General features: G+C 40.7%; 1 protein-coding gene across 3 annotated transcripts in view; it reads right to left on the reverse strand.

Annotated features, from left to right (window-relative positions):
• IGF1R (insulin like growth factor 1 receptor) overlaps positions 1 to 20,435 on the reverse strand; it is a 298,422-nt gene that overhangs the window by 18,531 nt on the left and 259,456 nt on the right. For 2 of the 3 annotated variants that reach the window (XM_077829229.1, XM_077829228.1), the window contains exon 20: positions 19,187 to 19,321. In XM_077829229.1, the coding sequence (XP_077685355.1) occupies positions 19,187 to 19,321 (135 nt within the window). Of the gene's footprint in view, positions 1 to 8,897; positions 11,371 to 19,186; positions 19,322 to 20,435 lie in introns of those variants that run through there. The other variant, XM_077829227.1, reaches the window with a different exon arrangement.

The following is a 20,435-nucleotide window of genomic DNA, read 5'->3' on the forward strand; positions in this document are numbered from 1 at the left end:
GTCACAGGCGTGAAAAGGACACGAGGGACTGAAAATTTAGACTGAAGATTTGCACAAAAAGTAAGGCCAATAGAAATGTTTCCTTAAATTTGTAAATTCCAGTAGAAACGATTTTTAAAACAAAATATGACAGTGACTCAAATTTTTCAGCACTGTGCAAGATAATGAGAAAGTGATTCTGACTAGCCACTGACTTCAATCCACTTTCATTGTCCAAACGGAGCGAGAGAAGCACAAAAGGTGAACGAGCAGCCTTCAGAGTAAACAAATTGATTTTAAAACTTTTTTTCTTAAAAAAAAAAAAAAAAAAAGGTGTCTAGGGCAACTAAATTTTTTTAATGTGATTCTTTAACCAATCTTTAAAACAACAAACAAAAACCAGGATTCTTGAAGGTCAAAATTAGTTTGTTTTTATTTTCAGACTGTTTGGGTCTCGGAGTGATGTGATATAAGAAAAGGGAAGAATTTATCCAGGAAGTATCTTACACATACAACATTTTTTGAAATTGTGCTGCTTTTATGTAGGGGGGTGGGAAGTGGGGCTATAGAGTGTGTGTGTGTGTGTGTACACAGTTGGGTAATTTTCCGATCTAATTTAGTTTATGAGATCTCACAAAACAACGCATGTATAAGGATTTTTATTTTGCAGTAGCTATTGAGTGGATGCCCATCAAATCAAGCCAACACTCAAGGAATGTTTGTTTCTCAACTGTTTTGGGGTTTTTTTAAATTTCCATTTTTTCTAATACAAAGCACATAAACCAAATCTGGCTTAACTGCTTAAACTGTGTTTAATTCAATAGAAGTTTTGCTTTCCTTAATTCTGCTTTTTTTTTTTTTAAATGTCATAGGTACATCTGTGATTATACCTATTATACCTCTCTGTATTATGGTAATGGAAGAGCAGCTTTTATACATGTGCCGCCATTATCCAAATTGGTAACAGCAGACTTTCTAGGAAGAGCACTACGAATAATTATCTTAGAGATGTTAAAGCAGTGTGGGGAAAAGAATGAATAAAAAGGATGGTTTACAGAAGACAGGCAAGTTTCTCAGAATACAGTAAAATTATTTTACCTTCCTCTGAGGCAACCCTTAAGATTTAAAATAAAACAAACCCAAAAATTACATAGCATGGGAGGGGGGAATTAAAATATGTTCTAAAATCCTACAATAACTTTATTTTAGCCATTTTTTCATTACATAAAAAACTTGAAAGTAAAACAAATTACAAACAAAGGAAGAAATGTAAACAATCTTTTAAGGGAACACCAGTGATTGGTGATTTATCTTGCTAATGGTAACAAATTTACTTCTGATTTAGGATACAAGGAAAAGTCTCAAGAAAATGGTATTTAAAATGCTACCTTGCCCAAACCCCAAAGACTTGGGAAATGAAATGTCAAGATACAAAGTGCTTTAAAAAGCACGTTGAAAGTTTGTTCCTGATGTCAGATATGCAGGTAGACTTCATACAGCTTACATAAAAAAACTGAGGTGATGCGCATGATTACAACCATACAAAATTACAACTTCATATACACACAAGGGAGAATTTTTCCCCTGAAGCCCAGAAGAATAGATCAGCCATACAAATGCTCTCATTTGTGGATGAGAATCACATGCAATGCTCCCATCTTGTGGACCTTTAAAATCACCCCTCCCTCACACACACACACACACACACACACACGCACAGCAGTTTACCTTTATGTGCCAAACTACTGTCCCCTCCTCAAAAACTCACAGAGCTTTTCAGCAGTGACCCTTGCATTTGCTTTCAGGATGCATTAGCAGGAAGCACCTTTGAAAGGCTTAGTCAGCGTGTTTTTAGGGCGAGAGCTGTCTTTTGGCACAAAGGAGATGGTGTCATTCATTGCTGGTATTGTGTACCTGCGCATCACAGCGGACTCTAAACGTCTGCTGATGAATTAGGGATTACAACCGAAAATGGATTTTTCCAATTTGGCAACAACCACCACCACCACCGTTATTAAACTGGATTTCAATCACAAGAAAAGAACACTTACCCCATGCTCTAGGTGTCCATGCTGTAAATGAAAAAACTTATACATAGTATAGCATGGGGGAAAGAGACTTTGAGGTCAGATGGTCCCAGGCCATTCAGGGCTTTATAGATCAAAACCCAACAGCTTACATTCCCACAGGAAGGGCAACTCTTGGAGCAAGGGCAACACCAGGGCTGCACGCGTTGTCATGGCAGACAATCCCATTTAAAAAGCAAGCTGCTGCATTCTACTCTAGTTTCAGCTTCTGGATGGATTTAAAGGGGTCATTTCTCAAGACAAGCATTGCTGGAATCCAGTCTCACACCAGATCATGGTAAGACGATCTGCACGCAAGAGGAAAGAATGACCTCTTAGCTACATGGATGGAAAGAGGAGTCTTGGTCATTGCTGCCCTTAGATCATCAAAAGTAGCTGGAAATCAAAGCAGATCCCTTGGTAACCAACAGTGACATGCTTTCAGCCAAATCCTTTCACTGCTCTCATCCATGTCTCACGCACAGCCAAACACGTTAAAATACACTTCCATACTACACTTTCTGGACTGGACAGGACAGAGGCATGAAGTAGGGTGTCACTGTTGCACTCAAAGCAGCTCAGCCCATATTCTCCTTGGTAACCTCACTAATGGCTTCACATACACGCTGAATAAGAGGGGAGACCAAACAGCCATGACATACCCTTCAAGAAACAGCCATTGGGGCAGGAGAGGAATCACCCAATTGGACCCTCTGGGATTTCTCCAAAGGAAAGATATAGAAACAACCTAAAAGCAGGCCAGCCCTCTCAGCCAGTACCATATCAACACCTCCTCAGTGACAAAGACAGCAGATAGATGTATCAGCACAGAGACCTGATCTTTATCCACCTCCAAGCTATGATTATCATGCCATTAAATGCAGTCTTTGTGTTGTAAACCCTGAATTACAAGGGTCAAATGAGTCAAAAGCATGAAGATACCAACAGCTGTCTTGCCATAACCTTTTTCATAGTCTTAGTAGAAAATGCACTTAGGTACTGGTTGATAATTAGACTGCCAGTGTCTAGAGATGGCTTTGAGCAGTGGCTGAACATATGCTTCCTTCAAAGAAATCAGCATCTTGCCTCCTTCAAAGGAGCCTACAACCTCCACAAATAAAGGACTCAAAGTCTTCTGGGGCTTCAACAATCAAGCTCAGTGACGCTGTCTGGAACTCGAACAGGGAAGGCCTAGCACTTAGACGCTAAACCAGGGATTGGCAACTTTTGGCATGAGGCCTGGGACGGTTTGTTTACCAGCAGCGACCGCAGGTTCAGCCAATCGTAGATCCCACTGCCACGGTTCACTGTTCCAGGCCAACGGGGGTTGTGGGAAGTGGCGCAGGCCGAGGGATGCGTTGGCCGCCCACAGACCCCATTGGCCTGGAATGGCGAACTGCAGTCAGGGAGCTGCAATCGGCCGAACCTGCAGGTAAACAAACCGTCCCGGCCCGCCAGTGGATTTCCCTGGCAGGCCGCATGCCAAAGGTTGCCGATGCCTGCACTAAACAGATGTGATACCTTAAATAAAAATAAAATAAAAAAAAAAACCACCAGAAAAACTGTAGGGGGCAGGCTATCAAATGTAGGAGAGGTGGAATTTTTAGTTTTCTGGGACTATACTTTCTTTGCTTAAGTTTGGGCTAGCAAATAACAAAAATCAGAAGACAGACAAATGCATACAGAATTCTTTTATTTAACTTAAATCATGTAGTACTGTAACTACTAGAAAAAAGCAGAGTAAGAGAAACTAAAGGAGCCTTAGCTTCAGCCATTCAAAATAGACAAAGTTTCCTTTTTTTCATAATGTAAAGAATCCGGAGTATATCGCAATAACAGGAATAAATTCTTACAACAGAATATACAAAAACATTTTGAAATTTTTTATCATCTACTGATTCATTTTAATATAAACACAGGAATTTCTTTAGGAATAATTTATACACAGCAAGTCTTTTTTAATGTAATAAATTGGCCATGTTATTACTGTTTTAATTTTTTTTTTAAAAAAAGCTTTTTTAAACAAGAAAACTTGATAAATGTTGTATTTGCAAATGCATCAGTTCCATAGCGCTTTCTAGTTTTGTTTTTGTCCCAGAGGTAGACAAACTCTGGCCAATCCTTTCAACTCAAACCTCACTGGTTTAGAAAACAGAAAGATAATTCTCAAAGGCATCTAAACCATCCATAACCTTCAAAAGGTAGGGGAGGGGAAATGTTCAGTCTAATTTGGGGGGAGAAGGGGAAAGAAAGATCTTCGGTATTCTTACTTAAATAAAAATAAATAGGGACCCTTCCTTGTTCATCTCAACAAAGCTCTAATGATGCTAGATATCTACATAACTTGTATAGGCTGCACAAAACCATCGGATTTGAAGTGATAAGAAATCTGTAAACATAGTTTTCTTTTATTCAATGATAACTTTGAAAACTGCCTTTCATCATGCTGTCTATTACGCAGTCACATCCTTCAACCCTGGCAACAATAAGAAAAACCGGTACTGAATAACACAACTAAGACTGCTTAGCAGCAATACCTATTCTGTTTCCGTAACCAATGAGGTTCTTTCAATCCATTAACTGCACTATACAGTAAAGTGAAATGACCAGTTAAGATGATCCCACCCAAACCAGAGGGTTCTGGAAGACCAGGATACTGAAGATACAGAACATTTTCCCAAACTCTTTATTTAATTTATTTACTGTACACCGGGACACAAAGCTTGGGGGGAAAGGGATGAACCATGAGTTGGACAAGTTAATGATCCTTTTTGGCATATTATAAAGCTAGCTAGTAAACTGGTACCATCAAAAAAAAAAAAAACCCTGATCATATACAAACATACACACACACACACGGACACAGGAAAGTGCCTTTAAATTATTTTATAGGCATTTATAAACTACAAACATTTTATAAAATTATTCTATGTATTATTCTTCCATGTACTTACAAAATGCAATGAAACATTTAATTAGTTCTTGTAAACCAGATCTTCGTCAACTGACTACCCGTAATCTACTGGACTTAAAAGCCCTATTGAAAATGCTAATGGATTACTAATCAACATAATGCATACAAAAAAGATGACCATTCGCACATGCACACATACTATCGATAGTCATATGGTACTTGCAAAACACACTGACTGAGAGCTGATGCACAGCAATTCATATTGACCAATGACCTCTGTAAACCTCCAATGAATTTACCTCCACAGCTGGGAAATTAAGAGGTTTATTTACAAGTACCAAATGATTAGAATGATGATGCCTGAGCCTTGATGCTGTCCCACATACCAAGCTCTGGAACGATCGCAAACTTCTGCCAAGCCCTGTGCCTGTGTGAATATGTATTTCCATCCTTTGTTCTCATCTCTCCTCACGACCATTCTCAATTCCAAGTGACCCGGCTGAGTTTCTTAAAAGCACAAACAAGTAATTTAAATGCCTTTACTCAGAACCACTGGTCTTCTGGACCGAGGGACTCGCTGAGCCCCTGACTACTCACAGTTCTGTATCTTCAGCACCTCTGGCAATTAATGTTTAATCTACATCATCCTTTATTTGTAATTACTGTTTGCATCAACTACATAGAGTAGTAGACCTGCAATATCTGGCTTTCACTGGTTAATAAGGAGTGGATCTCTTGCACTTTCCCCCATTGTTGCTTAGCCCAGTGATTAAATACATTGTTGACAAACAAAATAAAAAGAGTAACAGAAGAAAGTGTTACTTGTACTACTGGAATGAAAAGGGTTTTTAAAATATACATATATGTATACCAACAACAGGACCGTCATTCATTTAGGCTTGGGTTGTACTTAACACCCCTCAGCAGTTCCCAGAGGATCTAATAGCAGTTCCATCTGGTGACCAGTCATCCTGGGCAAACTGGGCTTTTTATTGACACCAACAGGAGCATCAGTGCAAACACATCTAGAGTCATACATCACTTAGAACCAGCTTTAAAGAACGGAGGCATCACACCGAGAAAGAGGCTTGGTGGAACATGTGCTGGCCTCAAGTTTTGCATCATACTCGGCTTCTGTGTCTAGTCTATTACCCCAACAAAAAGAATATCATACTTAGTACCAAGCATGTGATGCTTCTGTATTTATACAATAGTCACCTTCCTTTGCAACCAAACCACCGTCTGTACCACTGAAAGATTTAATGATGACAAAGTCAGATGAGAAGAATGGCCCACATACTTAAATCAAACTTTCTTGCTCCCTTAGTGATGCCAGTTTGTTACTGATATCTTGGTACCATTTGTCAGAACGCTTGTTTTGCGGGTTGGGTGGGTTTTTGCTTTTTTAATCAATCATGCTCAGAAATGGGATTACTACAGTTTTAGTCAAACACAGCGGAAGTTCTAAATTCTCCATATCAGCAAGCCAGTGGTCTCTCAGGAAAAGGAAGCATAATTCGCCATTTTATGCCAATATCAAGCCGTTAATTCTCCATTGTTCACATACACAATCTTATTTACTGTTAAAGGGAGATCTGCATGAAAAACCCAGGCAGATAAAGCTATTCAGAATGCATAAAAAACAACAACAAAATGCTGTAGAAACCAACATGGAATTAGGCTAGAATTGTGAGCAGAGAATACAATGGTACTTGTGAAGGTGGTTTGGTCCAAGAGAACTGACTTTGTCATCACATGTGCATACTTCATTTAGTCACATGACTGCCTCTCATTTAAGTGCTTTTGAAATGTTTATCACGATGGGGTACTATATTGTTAGTGTTTTTTCCTAATATATTTTTTAAACCACCTATATAACAATTAAAAATAAAAACCCAAAAACATTAACTTGGACAGTTTTAACAAAACCCTCATAGCCAGCTGAAAGATCTGAGGATCTCCAGTTGTGGAAATCAGTATGTGCAAGAGAGAGGAGCAGTCACTACACCAAAAGGTCACTGTCAAATTAGGGAAATTAAAAAACAAAAAGGAAACCCAGTCAATCTGAAATGTTGTCAGCTTTTTCTGGTGTTAGGGAGAAACGCTCCCTCCAAAGACAAACTCTGTCATACTTAACCGCAGCACTGTATATTCAAGAGGCCATGTACATCTCAAAGTATCCAAGCACCACATTATTCAGATACCACAACTAACACCTGCATGAACAGCTGCCAGAATCAGAAAAAAAGAGAAACATTATACATTGTGTTAATGGCGGGCTTGTGTTATGTTAGTGCTGTATGCTTGTAAACCAGTTAAGCACTGTCAGAGGGAAGTCAGAATTTGACGGCTGGTCCATCGGAATCCAGAGTGATGAAGTATGTGTAGAGAGGGGGTTGGGAGGGACTGGATTTCTACTGGCACATTCAAATTTCCCATTTAATGTTTAGTTTTGAGAAATCAGGGCTCTTGCCAAACAGAAGTAGCAAATGTAAAGACCCCACATTTTAAACGCAGTCTAGTGTTATCAGGTAGCCTGTGATATTTTTGCCCTGTTTGATTTGGTCAAGACAGCAATGCTACGGCTGTATGCTCCAAGTTCTTTTTAGGTGCTGATTCAGTCAAATGTCCTTTTGGTGCTTGTGGCATCTGAGAAAAATTGGCAAGAATGACTTAGCCCCACTCTTAAGGATTAACCGAAAGGCCGTTTATTTCATTTTAACAACCCTAGACTTTCAAATATGGTAAACAATTGGCTTCCATAATGAATTTGATCAAATACCATCATTAATCCCCCTACAGCTGTCAGCTCTCTCCCAACTCAGAGAACATATAGCGATTTGCTGAGCTATGACTGCAACGTCAGGGCATTTCACAGCTTCCGAGACTCCTTGAAGAATGGTGGTCTTAAGTCAAACAATTCTCAGGTGTGTCTCCTCCCCTCCCCACAACATAAATCTTAAAAATGCTACCAAAAAAGGGCAAACTGCTATAAAATAACATGAGAACCCTCTGACGTGACCCTTTGGGAAAAGTAGCGACCGCTTCTCTCCAAAACCTAGAGTATGTGGTTTGTAGAGTGAGTGAGAAGTTACCAGTATCAACGGCATTTCTATCGGCTGCTGAGAAATGTGAGATGTATTTTTTTTATATATACACATATAAAAAAATAAGAGTGAGGTAGATAAATGTTTGAAAAAAATCAAAAACTGTCCCCCTGTCATACTTGAAAACCCTTATCTCAGTATTTAAATTTATTATGGGGCATCTCTACAGTGATTTAAACTGATATCACAAAAATAAATAAAAAAATCCTACATAGAATACCTTCTTAATTAACTTGTTTTTTTTTTTTTTGTCTTTTCTTTAAAGGGAAAAATAACTATGGGACAGAGGCAAGAGAAGATAGTGGGACCTAAAACTACACAAGCAAAAAGCACTACAAACATTTTTTTTTTTAATCTCCAGTCACAACGAGCAATCAGTATATTTTAATTCTTTGTTCTTACTCAAAAAAAGTTAACATTTCCATCCCAGAACAACCTCTTTACTGCCATCATTTGGTTGGATCAGTGCTAAACAAGAGGTTAGATGCTATAACTAACTTTAGATGAGCAACTGTTATGGCTCCTTTATTTTAGACTTACATCATGGCCCCACCACACCCTCCTTAAACCCTGCCTCCTTGCCCACCACATTCATAAAGCTTCCTCTGCCAAACAAGCAAGCTACTATTCTCTTTTGTGCTGAAGTTTGGTCTATGGTCTGAGCAACAAGCTTGTATTTGTACACGTTTCCACAGCTGCTGCATTTAACTGTTTGCTAGCAAACCTGGTGGCCCCTACCCACTTGAGGGCACTCTCATCCTCCCTGCATGATCTCCACAGCATGCTATCATCGAGGTTGCTGGCAAACGGGGGGGGGGGGGGGGGGGGGGGGGAGGGAGGGATCTTGAACAAGGTGCAGCCCAGAAATGTGGCCTTTCAACATCTTCTAATGAGAAGACCTAGTAGCTGAGGTCTGCTAGATCAGAACGTTGAATGGCCATCTACATAAAAACGCCTGGCACGGACAGCTCAACTGATGTAGACTAAACACAGCTGTTGTTCATGGGATGGAAGGGTTAAAATATTCATTTTAAAAAATAGAGACCCAAAAGCCTGGTGTCCGCTGTTGTACCCAACAATTAAAAAAATATATATATATGCGTGTGTCACAACCAAAGTAAGAGGCAAAGGAAGGAGTGGGGTCTGACTCTTGTACAACGATGAATATGAACACTGAACAAGAATGTACTCAATAGGTAACCTTTTTTTTTCTGACCTGAGTTTGTATCGTGCCTTGCACTGTAACAGACTCGCGTGCTGCATGGGCAGAGGTTAGCGGAGGGAGGGAGGGTGTGGTTAAAACCACCACTACCAAAGCACCCCTGGAGTGCTACTGGTTAATTACCCCTTCTCCCCCAGTCCCTTCAACAGCTCTGTATCCCACACAGCCAAGATGTTGTAAAACAACTAATTGGGGGAAAAAAAAAAAAAAAAAAAGGAGGAAATGTATTTATAAAAAGCCATTAAACAGTTCATGGCAAATCATGTTACAGGGATCAATTACTAGGAAGAAGGAAGTAAAAGTTACACACTATAGTACAAAGCATAAGAAATTTGTTGGAGTGGGGGGAAGGGAAGGAGGGCAGACCTGAAGGTTTTCATAGATTAAATCCACAAAGATAAAGAACAAAAAAAATAGCAGCTTTTTTCTGTACAGACATATAGATGAGTATCTGAACCGTAAAAAAGTTATAAAAGTGACACAAAAGACAATGTGTATGCAAATGATCCATGGTCTAACATAGAACTGCAAGACCCTTCGAGAAGTCTTAACCCTTCGAGAAGTCTAATAACAGAGAGAAAAGGTCAACAAAGCGTCGTATACTTGAATCCGTTACCGCTTTTTTGTCTTCTCCAATTTTTGTTTCGACATGTGTTTTCCTGCTAGTCTGAGAAGGAGGGCAGGCTGCAATGATGGAGATCCCTTCCGGTTCATTTCAGGCTGGTTTGCTGTTTTTGGCGTGCGGTCGACTTTTTGCACGAAGTATATATAGAGTGTACAAGACAGAGAGAGACAGAGTGTGTGTATGTGTGTGTGATATTTGGCTCACCACTGCCAGTTTTGTCCAGAATTCTTGGTGGGGGAGGGTGGATGGGGGGAAGGCTGTTTCTAAACCCTGCCCCCCTTTCCTCTCCATCATGAGAAAACAAATCACGTTTTGTCCAGTTGAAAAAAAGATCTAGACAATCTGATTTTTTTAAAATACCAGTGTATGATTGAATGGAGTGTATTGGTCAGTATCTCTTTTAAATGGAGCAGTTGATTACTGTGCTCCTTCCAAGCCTACAAAAAACAAACACCCCCCCACCCCATGAAACAAAACCACCACCACCCCAAAAAAGTTCAGTTTTTTGGCAAAATTTGGCAGCGTTGAAAATGGTAACAACCTTGGACGAATGATGGCCCTTTTTTAATTCTTTTATGTGTTCCTAAAAAGGTTAGAGTAACATTAAAAATCCAGTCTTTTTCTTTTCTTCTTTCTGTCTTTATAAAGACCTACAGTGTTAAGCAGGTGCTTGCAAAGGCTAACGGGGAGCCACCTGGCCTGCAATTTCTTTGATCTGATAGAAGTGCTGTATGGTTGAACTTGCACGCAGATATGTTTCCCATTATGAAGCAGAAAGAAAGAGAGAGAGAGAGAAAGAGAGAAGAGACACATCAGATCTCAAGTTTTCTGTTGCTATTAAGTGTTAACATTAGAGTTTTAAAAGGATGACTGTGCGCCCCACTGAACGGAGTCCTTTACTGAAATAAACATCTGCTTGCATATTGAACAAAGAAAAACTAACGTGTTTACTGAAAAGAGGATTCTCCCATGTGCAGCTATGGCAGTTCTGAAGATCCACTGAGGTACAGTAGGCTTTTGAATATATTTTCTTTTCTTTCTTTCTTCCCCCAATGTGTGTGTGTGTTTGTGAGATTCTGGGTTTTAAGGATCAGCAGGCCGAAGACTGGGGCAAAGGTAAGGCCCGTTCATTCTTGCGTCCCCCGTTCATGTGTGCGTACGGCTGTCTCTCCTCAAAGCTGGCCCGCAGCACCACCACGCCTGGGCCGTTCTCAGCTTTATGTCCTGAGTGCTTGTCAGTGGGTTGGAGGGTGGAGGAGGGATCTAAAGGAATGCTCTCCATGTTTTCAGTCTCCAGATCGAGTTCCTCGGTGTCTGGAGGCTTGTTCTCTTCACTGTAGAAGAAGGAGACCTCTTTGAATCCTGGATCCAGCTCATCCTTAATGCTGCTGATTATTTCCAGGAAGGAGGGCCTCATCTTGGGGTTGTACTGCCAGCACATCCGCATCAACTCAAACCTGGAATGAAAAAAGGAAAAAAAACCCACCATAAAAACAAAAAAATCCTAGCAAAATAATACGCATATGCAATTTGATATATTTACGTAAGTCCTTTTTGAACCCTGAAATACACTCCATTCTGACTTTTCACACTGCAGCCACATCCTGCCGTTGCACAGGTCCCATTGCTTAATTGCACTGAACAAAAGTATTCATAATATGAAATACAACACTAAGAGTACAAGTCTCCTAAAACCAGAAATACCCTCGGTGGAGTTACAACCTGGCTCCCCCCGCCCCAGTTTCGAATTGGCAAGTTTGAATATGCTATAGGATACGGGAGCGATTCAGGCAGATTATCTGCACCAAAGTTATGAAGAAGATAGTTTACTAAATTGTAAAGGCCAGAAAGGACCACTGTAATAGTCTAGTCTGCCCTCCTGAACACCACAGGCCACTGACATGTCAGCCAGTAATTCCTGCATAGAGTCCAATAAATGATGATTGGATTAGAGCATATATTTAGAGAAACATTCAATCTTGATTAAAGGAAGAATGAGGAAGAAATCACCTAAAATGGACAGAGAAGCTAAACAGACTGACGTCTTTTTGCAGGACGTCTTTACGTCTTTCACTGCACAGTGTTTTCCCAAATATGCACTCCTTTTTGCAGTGCTTATCTGAATTGTCTCCAATTTTTCAATACTTTTTGTACGTTATGGACACCAGTAGCACTCTCATCAATACCATATATCATCTCTCCACCTCTACTCAACATTCCCGTTTCATTCAAAGACAGTTGGTCCGCTTTGCCACAATGTCACACAGAGATCACATTCAGTCAATTAAACTACTTCGACTAGTTGGTACTTTTCAGAGTCAACGCTTTCACACATATAATCCCCTGTCTCATAAGTCTGGCCTTCAATAAAAAAAAAGGAAAAAGAAAAAGAAAAACCATACCATGTCAAACTCCTGGAAAGCAAAAAGGTGACACCATGTTTTCTGAGAGAGAGAACCATCACCTTGAATGCCTTGTAAATTTGAATGTTGCAACCCAGTTTGCTTTAAACTCTCAATTGATTTTTACTTTTAGCCAGTGATGCAGTAATATTTTACAGCTCACCTGTTTTAATACATCTGTGACAGCATCCCACACTGGCAAAACAAAACCACAAGATGCAACAGCAACACACGTATAATGAAAATAGCACTTTTTTATGACATTGCAAGACTGGATATTCCTATCAGATCGGTCTGCACTTTGAATGCAACACAACTCAGTATTTCGCCCTCACAGATCACCCATCTCCTTGCAACACTCAAACATGCACTCATGCAAAATTAAGGTCCACCCTAATGGATTACAGAATTTATAGATAGCCCCCAATGGTTTTGGGGCGACTACTCATACTAATACCAACATAGATTTCAACTATGCTCATTAAACAGCCTAAGCCTCTTAAAACAAGACTATCCTCAGAGATCTGACTTATTTAAATAAAACTTTAGACTTGTTACATGGATTTCCCAGATCATATAGTCAGCATTCTATTCCCCAAATTATGTTGTCTATAGGCTTTGATCAATATGTAAAACATCCCCAAGGTAATGAAGGATTAAAGAGAAATAAATCAGATGTCCAAGAAGGCATTTAACCCTCTGCAAGCTTGGTTCACACCTACTCCTGACAAAAGCAAGTAAAATCAAATTGAAATGCCTGTAAAAGTGTTCCCTGTTATATAGGTTCAATATCAGAGTCATCTGGGCTGAGGAGAATTCACTTTTGAAATACATTACCAAAGTAACTATTTCCGAGGAAATACATTTTGATTTTTAAAGAGACAAACACTGTCGAGTTAAAAAAGCCTCACCACTGACTCTGGCTCCTTCATGCCAGAGCAGTGTAAACAGGCTCTTAAACCCCCACATCTGGGCAGGGACTACTTCCCAGCATGGACACTATGGAAGACAGTCAGAGGGTGCATCCCGAGGACCCCCTCACAAGCAGCATGCTGGAGGTGGGAGGGTATATTGAGATGTGATCACAGCAAACAGTACTGTGGAGATTCAAGACAGTGCTGCGGCCCATAGGACAGCCCAGGGAGGCTCCATAATTTAGAAGGGCCCCAACGTTTGTCTAAATTATGCTAGGATGTTCTCCGGTCTCCAGAGCAGCCCAGGATTGGGACAATACAAAGGTGACTTAAAGCCACTGTAATCCTCAATACCCCAGTAACTCTAATTAACCCCAATGGAAGAATTTACAGCATCCAGCTTACTTTTCACAATTTACTGTTTATTTTTTGCAGTATATTTTGCATGCAAGGAAAACAGACTAGCTAGTTTCACTTTCTAGTTCTCATGCACTCACTCATGTCTTCACCCAGGATTTTCTGCACTATTACCCTCAAAGTCATGGGTACCTACTTCCAAAAAGAAACAAAATCAACATTCAGTAAATCTACTTCTTGTCAGCAAGGAAGAGAGACAGAATTATTGTTATTTTTACTTGTGGGAGGCACTGATACTATGGAGAAAAGAAACAGATAAGCGAGATAGCATGCTGCCATGTTTGGGGGGAATGTTTAAATCCAAACAAAAATGATCTTCACTGAAATGTTTCTTTCAGCTACAAACACATTTCTGTTGGGTACAATTTGATATTATCAAGAACAAAAATCAACTACCTGATTATAGCCGTTTAACATGCAAAGACTAGAAGTAATCTAGCAAAACAATCTGTAGCACGAAAAATCAAACTGCTAGCCGCTGCATCACAACATACATGTATATGTATAAAAACATTTTTTTTTATTTTTAAAACCTTTATATTTAGATTGAAGTCAACCTATAAAAATGTGTCTTCCCCTCCCTACAAAGGAAGAGAAAGTCTGTGACACACACACTATCTATATCTAGACACACACACACAAATATATAAAATCCATTTCTGATACTTCATTGCTGTTTTCTCTCCAGCTGACTGCTATGTTCCTGAATAGAAGCATCAGCTGGGGCCAAGAACACTGGATATTCACTGGCTCAGAGCCCTGCGGCCTAGGGGCAATGCTAAGGAGATGCCACAAGCAGTGAAGTAATCCATGTGACATCAGCACAAACAAGAACATGTGATGTTTCTTTTAAGCCATTCCAGAATCAAAAACCTTAAGAGTACTTCCCATAAAAGGAAGGGTTTTTTTTTCTTTTCTTCTTTTTTACTCTGTGGGATTGGAGGCCTTGTTTACACCATCTCAACAAGAAAACTTTCCAGTAGACAATTGGAAGAATTTATGGACTGATAAAACTCTCTTTTTATTTTAAAATACATGAGGGATGGCAAGCCAGACCTGGGAAATTACAGCAATCACCAAGCAGCAGAATATTGAGTGTCCTTGAAATGAATTTTCCACTTTCTACTTACACAGAAATGCAGCAAAAGTCATTGTACTTTCTGCACTGGGGCATTAAATAGATAAATTGCTAGAAAAGCAGTATTCCTTTTTAATATTTTGAGCGACTACGAGAGACCATAATTAACTCAATATATATTTGTAATATGCATCAGAGTCAATTCCTTACAACTGGGTCTGATGACAGCTAGGAACTTAGAAGGAAGAGTAAGGGCTGTTACTATCCTGCTGACCACTACATCCTCTAAAAAGCAGGAATGACCTCTGTATTTGTCTTAAGTGGTGCAAGCGGTAGCTCCTGGCTTTAAAATGAGCCATAACCACAGACAAAGCAAAAATCAGAACTGTTTAAACTGGCTGGTAATCTAAGCTACAGATGAGGGAAGCCAGTGTTCAAAGCATTCTTGCTTCAAACACAGCATTCTCCCTCCTGCCTCAACTAAACTAACTTTTAAAATCCCAGTGGGAACACACTAGGAGCTTTAACAGTAACAAAATTCCTTGATGTACAGTTGCCGTGTGACGCGCAGCGCACTGCTATTACAACTGCAGTATATAAGATGCTACTTACGTGGCAAAAGGAGGAAAAGCAGCAACACATCTCCTAGGTTATTACTAATGTCCAGCTCCCATGTCCTATTGTATGGTCAAATGTGTGACATTATGGAAAATATACCTTCACCCTCATACCCAAACAAATACAACCACCTAAAAATGTCATTTCTTTGGCACTTAGCTCCTTTTCAAATACTTTCCACTTCTCTGAACGCTAATGCAACTGCCTAATGCCACCCAACAAGGTCTGTCTTTGAATGAGCACAAGGGAAAACCCCACTGCAAAATAAAATTTGTCACATTCTTCAAGTGTCCTTTCTTTCTGATCCATCTAGAAATTAATGACTCTCTACTGATAGAAGGTAGCAAAGCATAGAAACATACAAGCATAACATTCACACAAGATGGAACCTCAGAACCTTTGACACTGCAGTGTGTGTGGCAGGGGGTGGGGGGGTCTAAGAGAAATAGCCCTGAGCATTGCTCACATGTACTGTTGTGTTTCCGTAATCTGGATAGTTAATGTAGTAGATTATTAACCAGCGAGGGTCATGGTGATTTTTCCTGTGTAGCATTTTACCCTCTCCATCCTTTTGGGGGAGCTTTTGTACTACACTGTGCTCCAATTTACCCCAAAGGGTAAACATGTAGGTTGCCTCCTCAGACATCAACCACCCACCATTTTATTTTAGCTGCTTTCAAAACAGACATTTGGAGAAGGAGGCCCCATGGCTACAAAGGTGTGTCTTGTGGTACATTTATACTGCCTCATTCCTAGCTCCCCTTCCGGGCTTGCCATGTACACTATGCTGAGCGCAAGAAGTGTACTGACTTTCCTGCAGCAAACTGACTTAGCTTCCTGGACACCTTGAATTGAATATTAAAATACCTTCGATCGACAGGCAGACAGAATTACGGTCGATGCATCTCTGTGGTGGCTGCACTCTAACAATTCCCAGTGGGGCTGACGTGCCAGGGAACACCATGCTTTGCAAGAAAAACCTTCCAGTCTTAAGGGTCAAAACCAGAGAGAAAAACATCATCACACCTATCCCCCTCCACCAAAAAAAGGAACTTCCCACATTTGATATAGGTCTTCATAGAACGTTTGCCAACAATTGCCTTGCATAAATGGAGGATGTGCAATGAGACTAGCACCGAATTCCAGGGCCAATGTACTTTCCAAGGATTTTCTTCTTCCTGACATACCCATTGATGACCAGAAACAGGCTATACTGCAGTGGTTCTCAAACTTTTGTACTGGTGACCCCTTTCACACAGTAAGCCTCTGAGTGCACCTCCCCTTATAAATGAAAACACTTTTTTATATTTAACACTATTATAAATACTGTAGGCAAAGCAGGGTTTGGGGGTGGAGGCTGACAGCTCACAACCCCCCACCTAATAACCTCACAACCCCCTGAGGGTCATGACCTCCAGTTTGAGAACCCCTGATATACAGGGAGGAATAAAGATGGGGGAAGAGAGATCTCTGCATACTGACCACTCCTCTGTGTGTACCCATAGTGATATAAAAGGAAGAGCTCACTAATTGGAGTGGTTGTGGTCAGGCTTGTTGAGAGAAATTTGGGGCTCCAGTACATCATATTCACTGGGACCCTACCCTCTCCCATTTCGCTTTATTTACACAGATGTTAAAAGACATTTTGGGAGCCCCTCCGACCACAGGGCTGATTTACCATTGTCCTCTCTTTCCTCCCCACTCATCAGCCCTGGCTGTGATCCCCAGACTTGTTTGGTGATACTGTTTTACAACACCTCACGTTGATGGGCTGCAGCGTAGGCAAGAGGGGGAACGTGAAGAACTGGCTCAGCAAGGAGTTAGCAACTCCGAATAGGCTCACTGACAGCCAAGCAAATGTCTGCGTGTAGAGCTGAGTTAGGGCACATCTCTGGTGCTTTCACGTGGATTTGACCAGAATGGGGAGTCTGTTGAACGTGAAAACAGGGCAGGCTGCGAGGGAGGGTGGGGCAAGTCACTGAAGTTTCAAGAGTTAAAAGCACTTTTAATTTTCTGCCTTTTAGAAGATGCAGAGGCACTTTATGCACAATCCAATCTATGAAGCATCACTCACCCATCCGTCCCTGCCAGGGGACGGAAGGGGAGAACTGGCAGGATAGATTCTATTTTCCCTCTCCCCCTGGAGGAGAGGAGGTATCAGCTGGAGGGATGGGGGGGAGAGATTTTCCCACCACAGTATATTTAAGCCTGCCTCATTGTGCTGGGGGGGATAGAATAGATAACCTATTATGGTCCCTTCCAACCCTCTGGTTCTATAATTTCTATCCATATGCCAGGTTAATGAGGAATTTCTAAAGCTAAATCCCTTGCCAAGTTCATTCCCATTGTACAACTTGCTTTCCTAGGGCTGCCTGAAACAAGATCACCTTACCTAGGTCCCTCCACATGCCCAGCCCCTGCTGTATATTTCCCATAATGTCAAGCATAATTTCAAAGCCATCTGACTGCCAGAAATTCTCCACAGAATCATGGAAGGGAAAGAATGTGAGATGGGGGCGTCATATGGCAGTCAGACCTCCTCCTTCCACTGCCCACGGCCCATCCTCTTCCAACAACAAAACACTGACTGTCATCTGAAACCAAAGCAAGTCCTCCAGCCAGAGGCTCTTTTCCTAAGAATCCCAAGCAGCTGATGCCCTTAAGTGATTGCATCCCTTCCGTGGGCCTCCAACAAATTTCAATAACTGCAAGACGCAGCATTTCCTGCCAGAAAGCTAGTTTGGGAAGTATATCAAAGTAGTAAAAGACTGAACAACTGAAACTACTGTACACAAAACCCAGCAGAAGCATTTTAACAATGTAGAGCGAAAGGCTGAAGCCTGTTGTAGCTGTAGACAGTCTGGAGCAATGAGACTTGATTAAACACTGATAATAGGACTGGATAAAGCTATTTGGACATTTCTTTCTCTTTATGCTTACAGGAAAGGAAATTGTGAAGGGAGGAGACAATGTTGAGCTCAATGCAATGAGTGCTATCAACTGTGGTAATAGGTCCAGAGCTGCTCTGGGAAGAAGAATTATTGCATTATTTTATCTGCATGCTGAATTAGGAAGCTTGGATTCCAGAGGGTTAATTCACAATTTATTTCAGCCGCCCCAAACTCCTGCTTGTCTCTCTTTATATCCAACCACATTATTTTAAATCAAATAGAAAAGTTTAAGGAAGACGACTCGGATAATCTCCCCAAACAGAAACATTTTTTTTACACAATTTATATTTCCTGGGATATAGAGAACAAGCATTTTAGCAGCTTATTTGAGAACTTAAGTTTAGCTAATGTGGGATTCTTACTAATAGCAAAGATACTTTAAGGCACATGTTCAGTTTACAGAGACAGTTCAAATAGAAACTAGCACCGCTAGAGCATTTTAACAATCCTTCATTCTGCCTTTATAGTTGCTTATTTGGATTTAGATGGGAGAAGAGAGAGGAGAAAGGAGGTTACATAGAAGGGACATGTTAAATACATTTGGCTCAAAACAGGTGTAGCATGGCAGCACCAATGAACAGTGGAGGTCAGAACGAGGCTGATGCTCTAAGAGAGACTGTTGATGCTTCCAACAGTTATACCACATCAGTGAATTAAAAACAGTCCCGTCAGCTCACAAGAGCATGAACGTGGTCTCTCAACTGCCACCAGATTCAAGCCCATAATTATTTTATCTAACACTCTCATTAGAACATTATCTATATGTCAGTGTTCCACTATAGCAATAATTGGATTTACCTTCGTAACTCAGCATCACAGTTTAAAGGGGACATCAGAGGAGTGCACCGCAATCAAGCTCAAAGTGAAAAATAAAGATGACAGGAGATACTTACAGCATATCAGGACAGTTGTCTGGTTTCTCCAATAAGCCTCCCTCCATCACGAAGCGAAGAACTTGCTCATTGGACATGCCTTGGTATGGTTGCTCTGCTAATGTTGCAATTTCCCAAAGGACAACACCAAAGGACCTAGAAAACAATTACAAGTTAAAAAGCGTTAAGCAAACAAGCAAGATTTTGGTTGAGACTATGGTAGGGTGTTTTCTTCAAAAACCATCACCAACTTGACTGCTCAGGATACTGGTAACACGATAAGAAAACTTTCATTGCTAAGCTGCTAAGCCACCATTATAATTCTGAGTTGGTGGTGACCAAGAGCTGTTGACATCGGTTAGCTACGTGGCAGCCCAATGTTAATGAGTTTGGGGGGCTCCATCTAGGCTCTGTGTCAACAAAAACCAGCACTGTTCTTGACTCTGACTGGCAGCCTAGCTGCTTTGTCCATTCTTCTCTCTGCAGGTGCACCTTCCAAATTCAGGTATGAGGGGCATTTGTGGGAGTGGGTGGAGCGGAGAGAGCAGTGAAGAGAGCTGCTCACGTCCCGTTTCTGTGTTTAGAGGATGTCTCTGTCCAGGGCTGTCCAGCAGACAGCCCTTCACTAAACTCATTATAAAAAAACCCTTAAAAATCATGTAACTCTTTAAGCCTAAGAATTACACTTGAATATAAAACTGCTGCGGTGACAGATGGGGCTGAGCCTGAAAGGCCCCTGAAATGATGAGTGTAACCCTGACAGGTTTAAAAAAAAAAAAAAAAAAAAAAAAAAAAAAAAAAAAAGGAAAACTACTCATGTGACATTAATTCTCTCACATATTCAGGTACTTTTAGCAAATGGGGATAGAAAGGGAGCTCAGGAAGACAAGCATGCACGAGCATAGCCCTCATCTGAGGGCAGCTACTTTTTTCCCCTCATTTTGTCTGAGTTTTTCCTAGTTCAGCCATGACATGGCTACCTATTAAAATGTAAGCCTGCAAATGCCATATGGTTTGTTCTCCATATAAATACCTGCTTGTGGCACAGGAATACTTTTCGGTGAATACTGGTTTCTCGATTTGTCACTCTGCTTTAGGTTCTCCCACATGCCAACTTACAGACGCAATGCAAACATCAAGACATATCTGAGACATGACAGCATCTAATGCAACTCGCTTGCTTTTAATCATATAGGATGCAAAAATTTACATCTTTCCAGGCCTCTTGCACCAAGAGCCAACGCTGTGCTACTAAGATCGGTTTCGAACA

This window comes from Eretmochelys imbricata, chromosome 10 (assembly GCF_965152235.1).
Source record: "Eretmochelys imbricata isolate rEreImb1 chromosome 10, rEreImb1.hap1, whole genome shotgun sequence".
In the NCBI taxonomy this organism is placed as follows: Eukaryota; Metazoa; Chordata; order Testudines; family Cheloniidae; genus Eretmochelys; species Eretmochelys imbricata.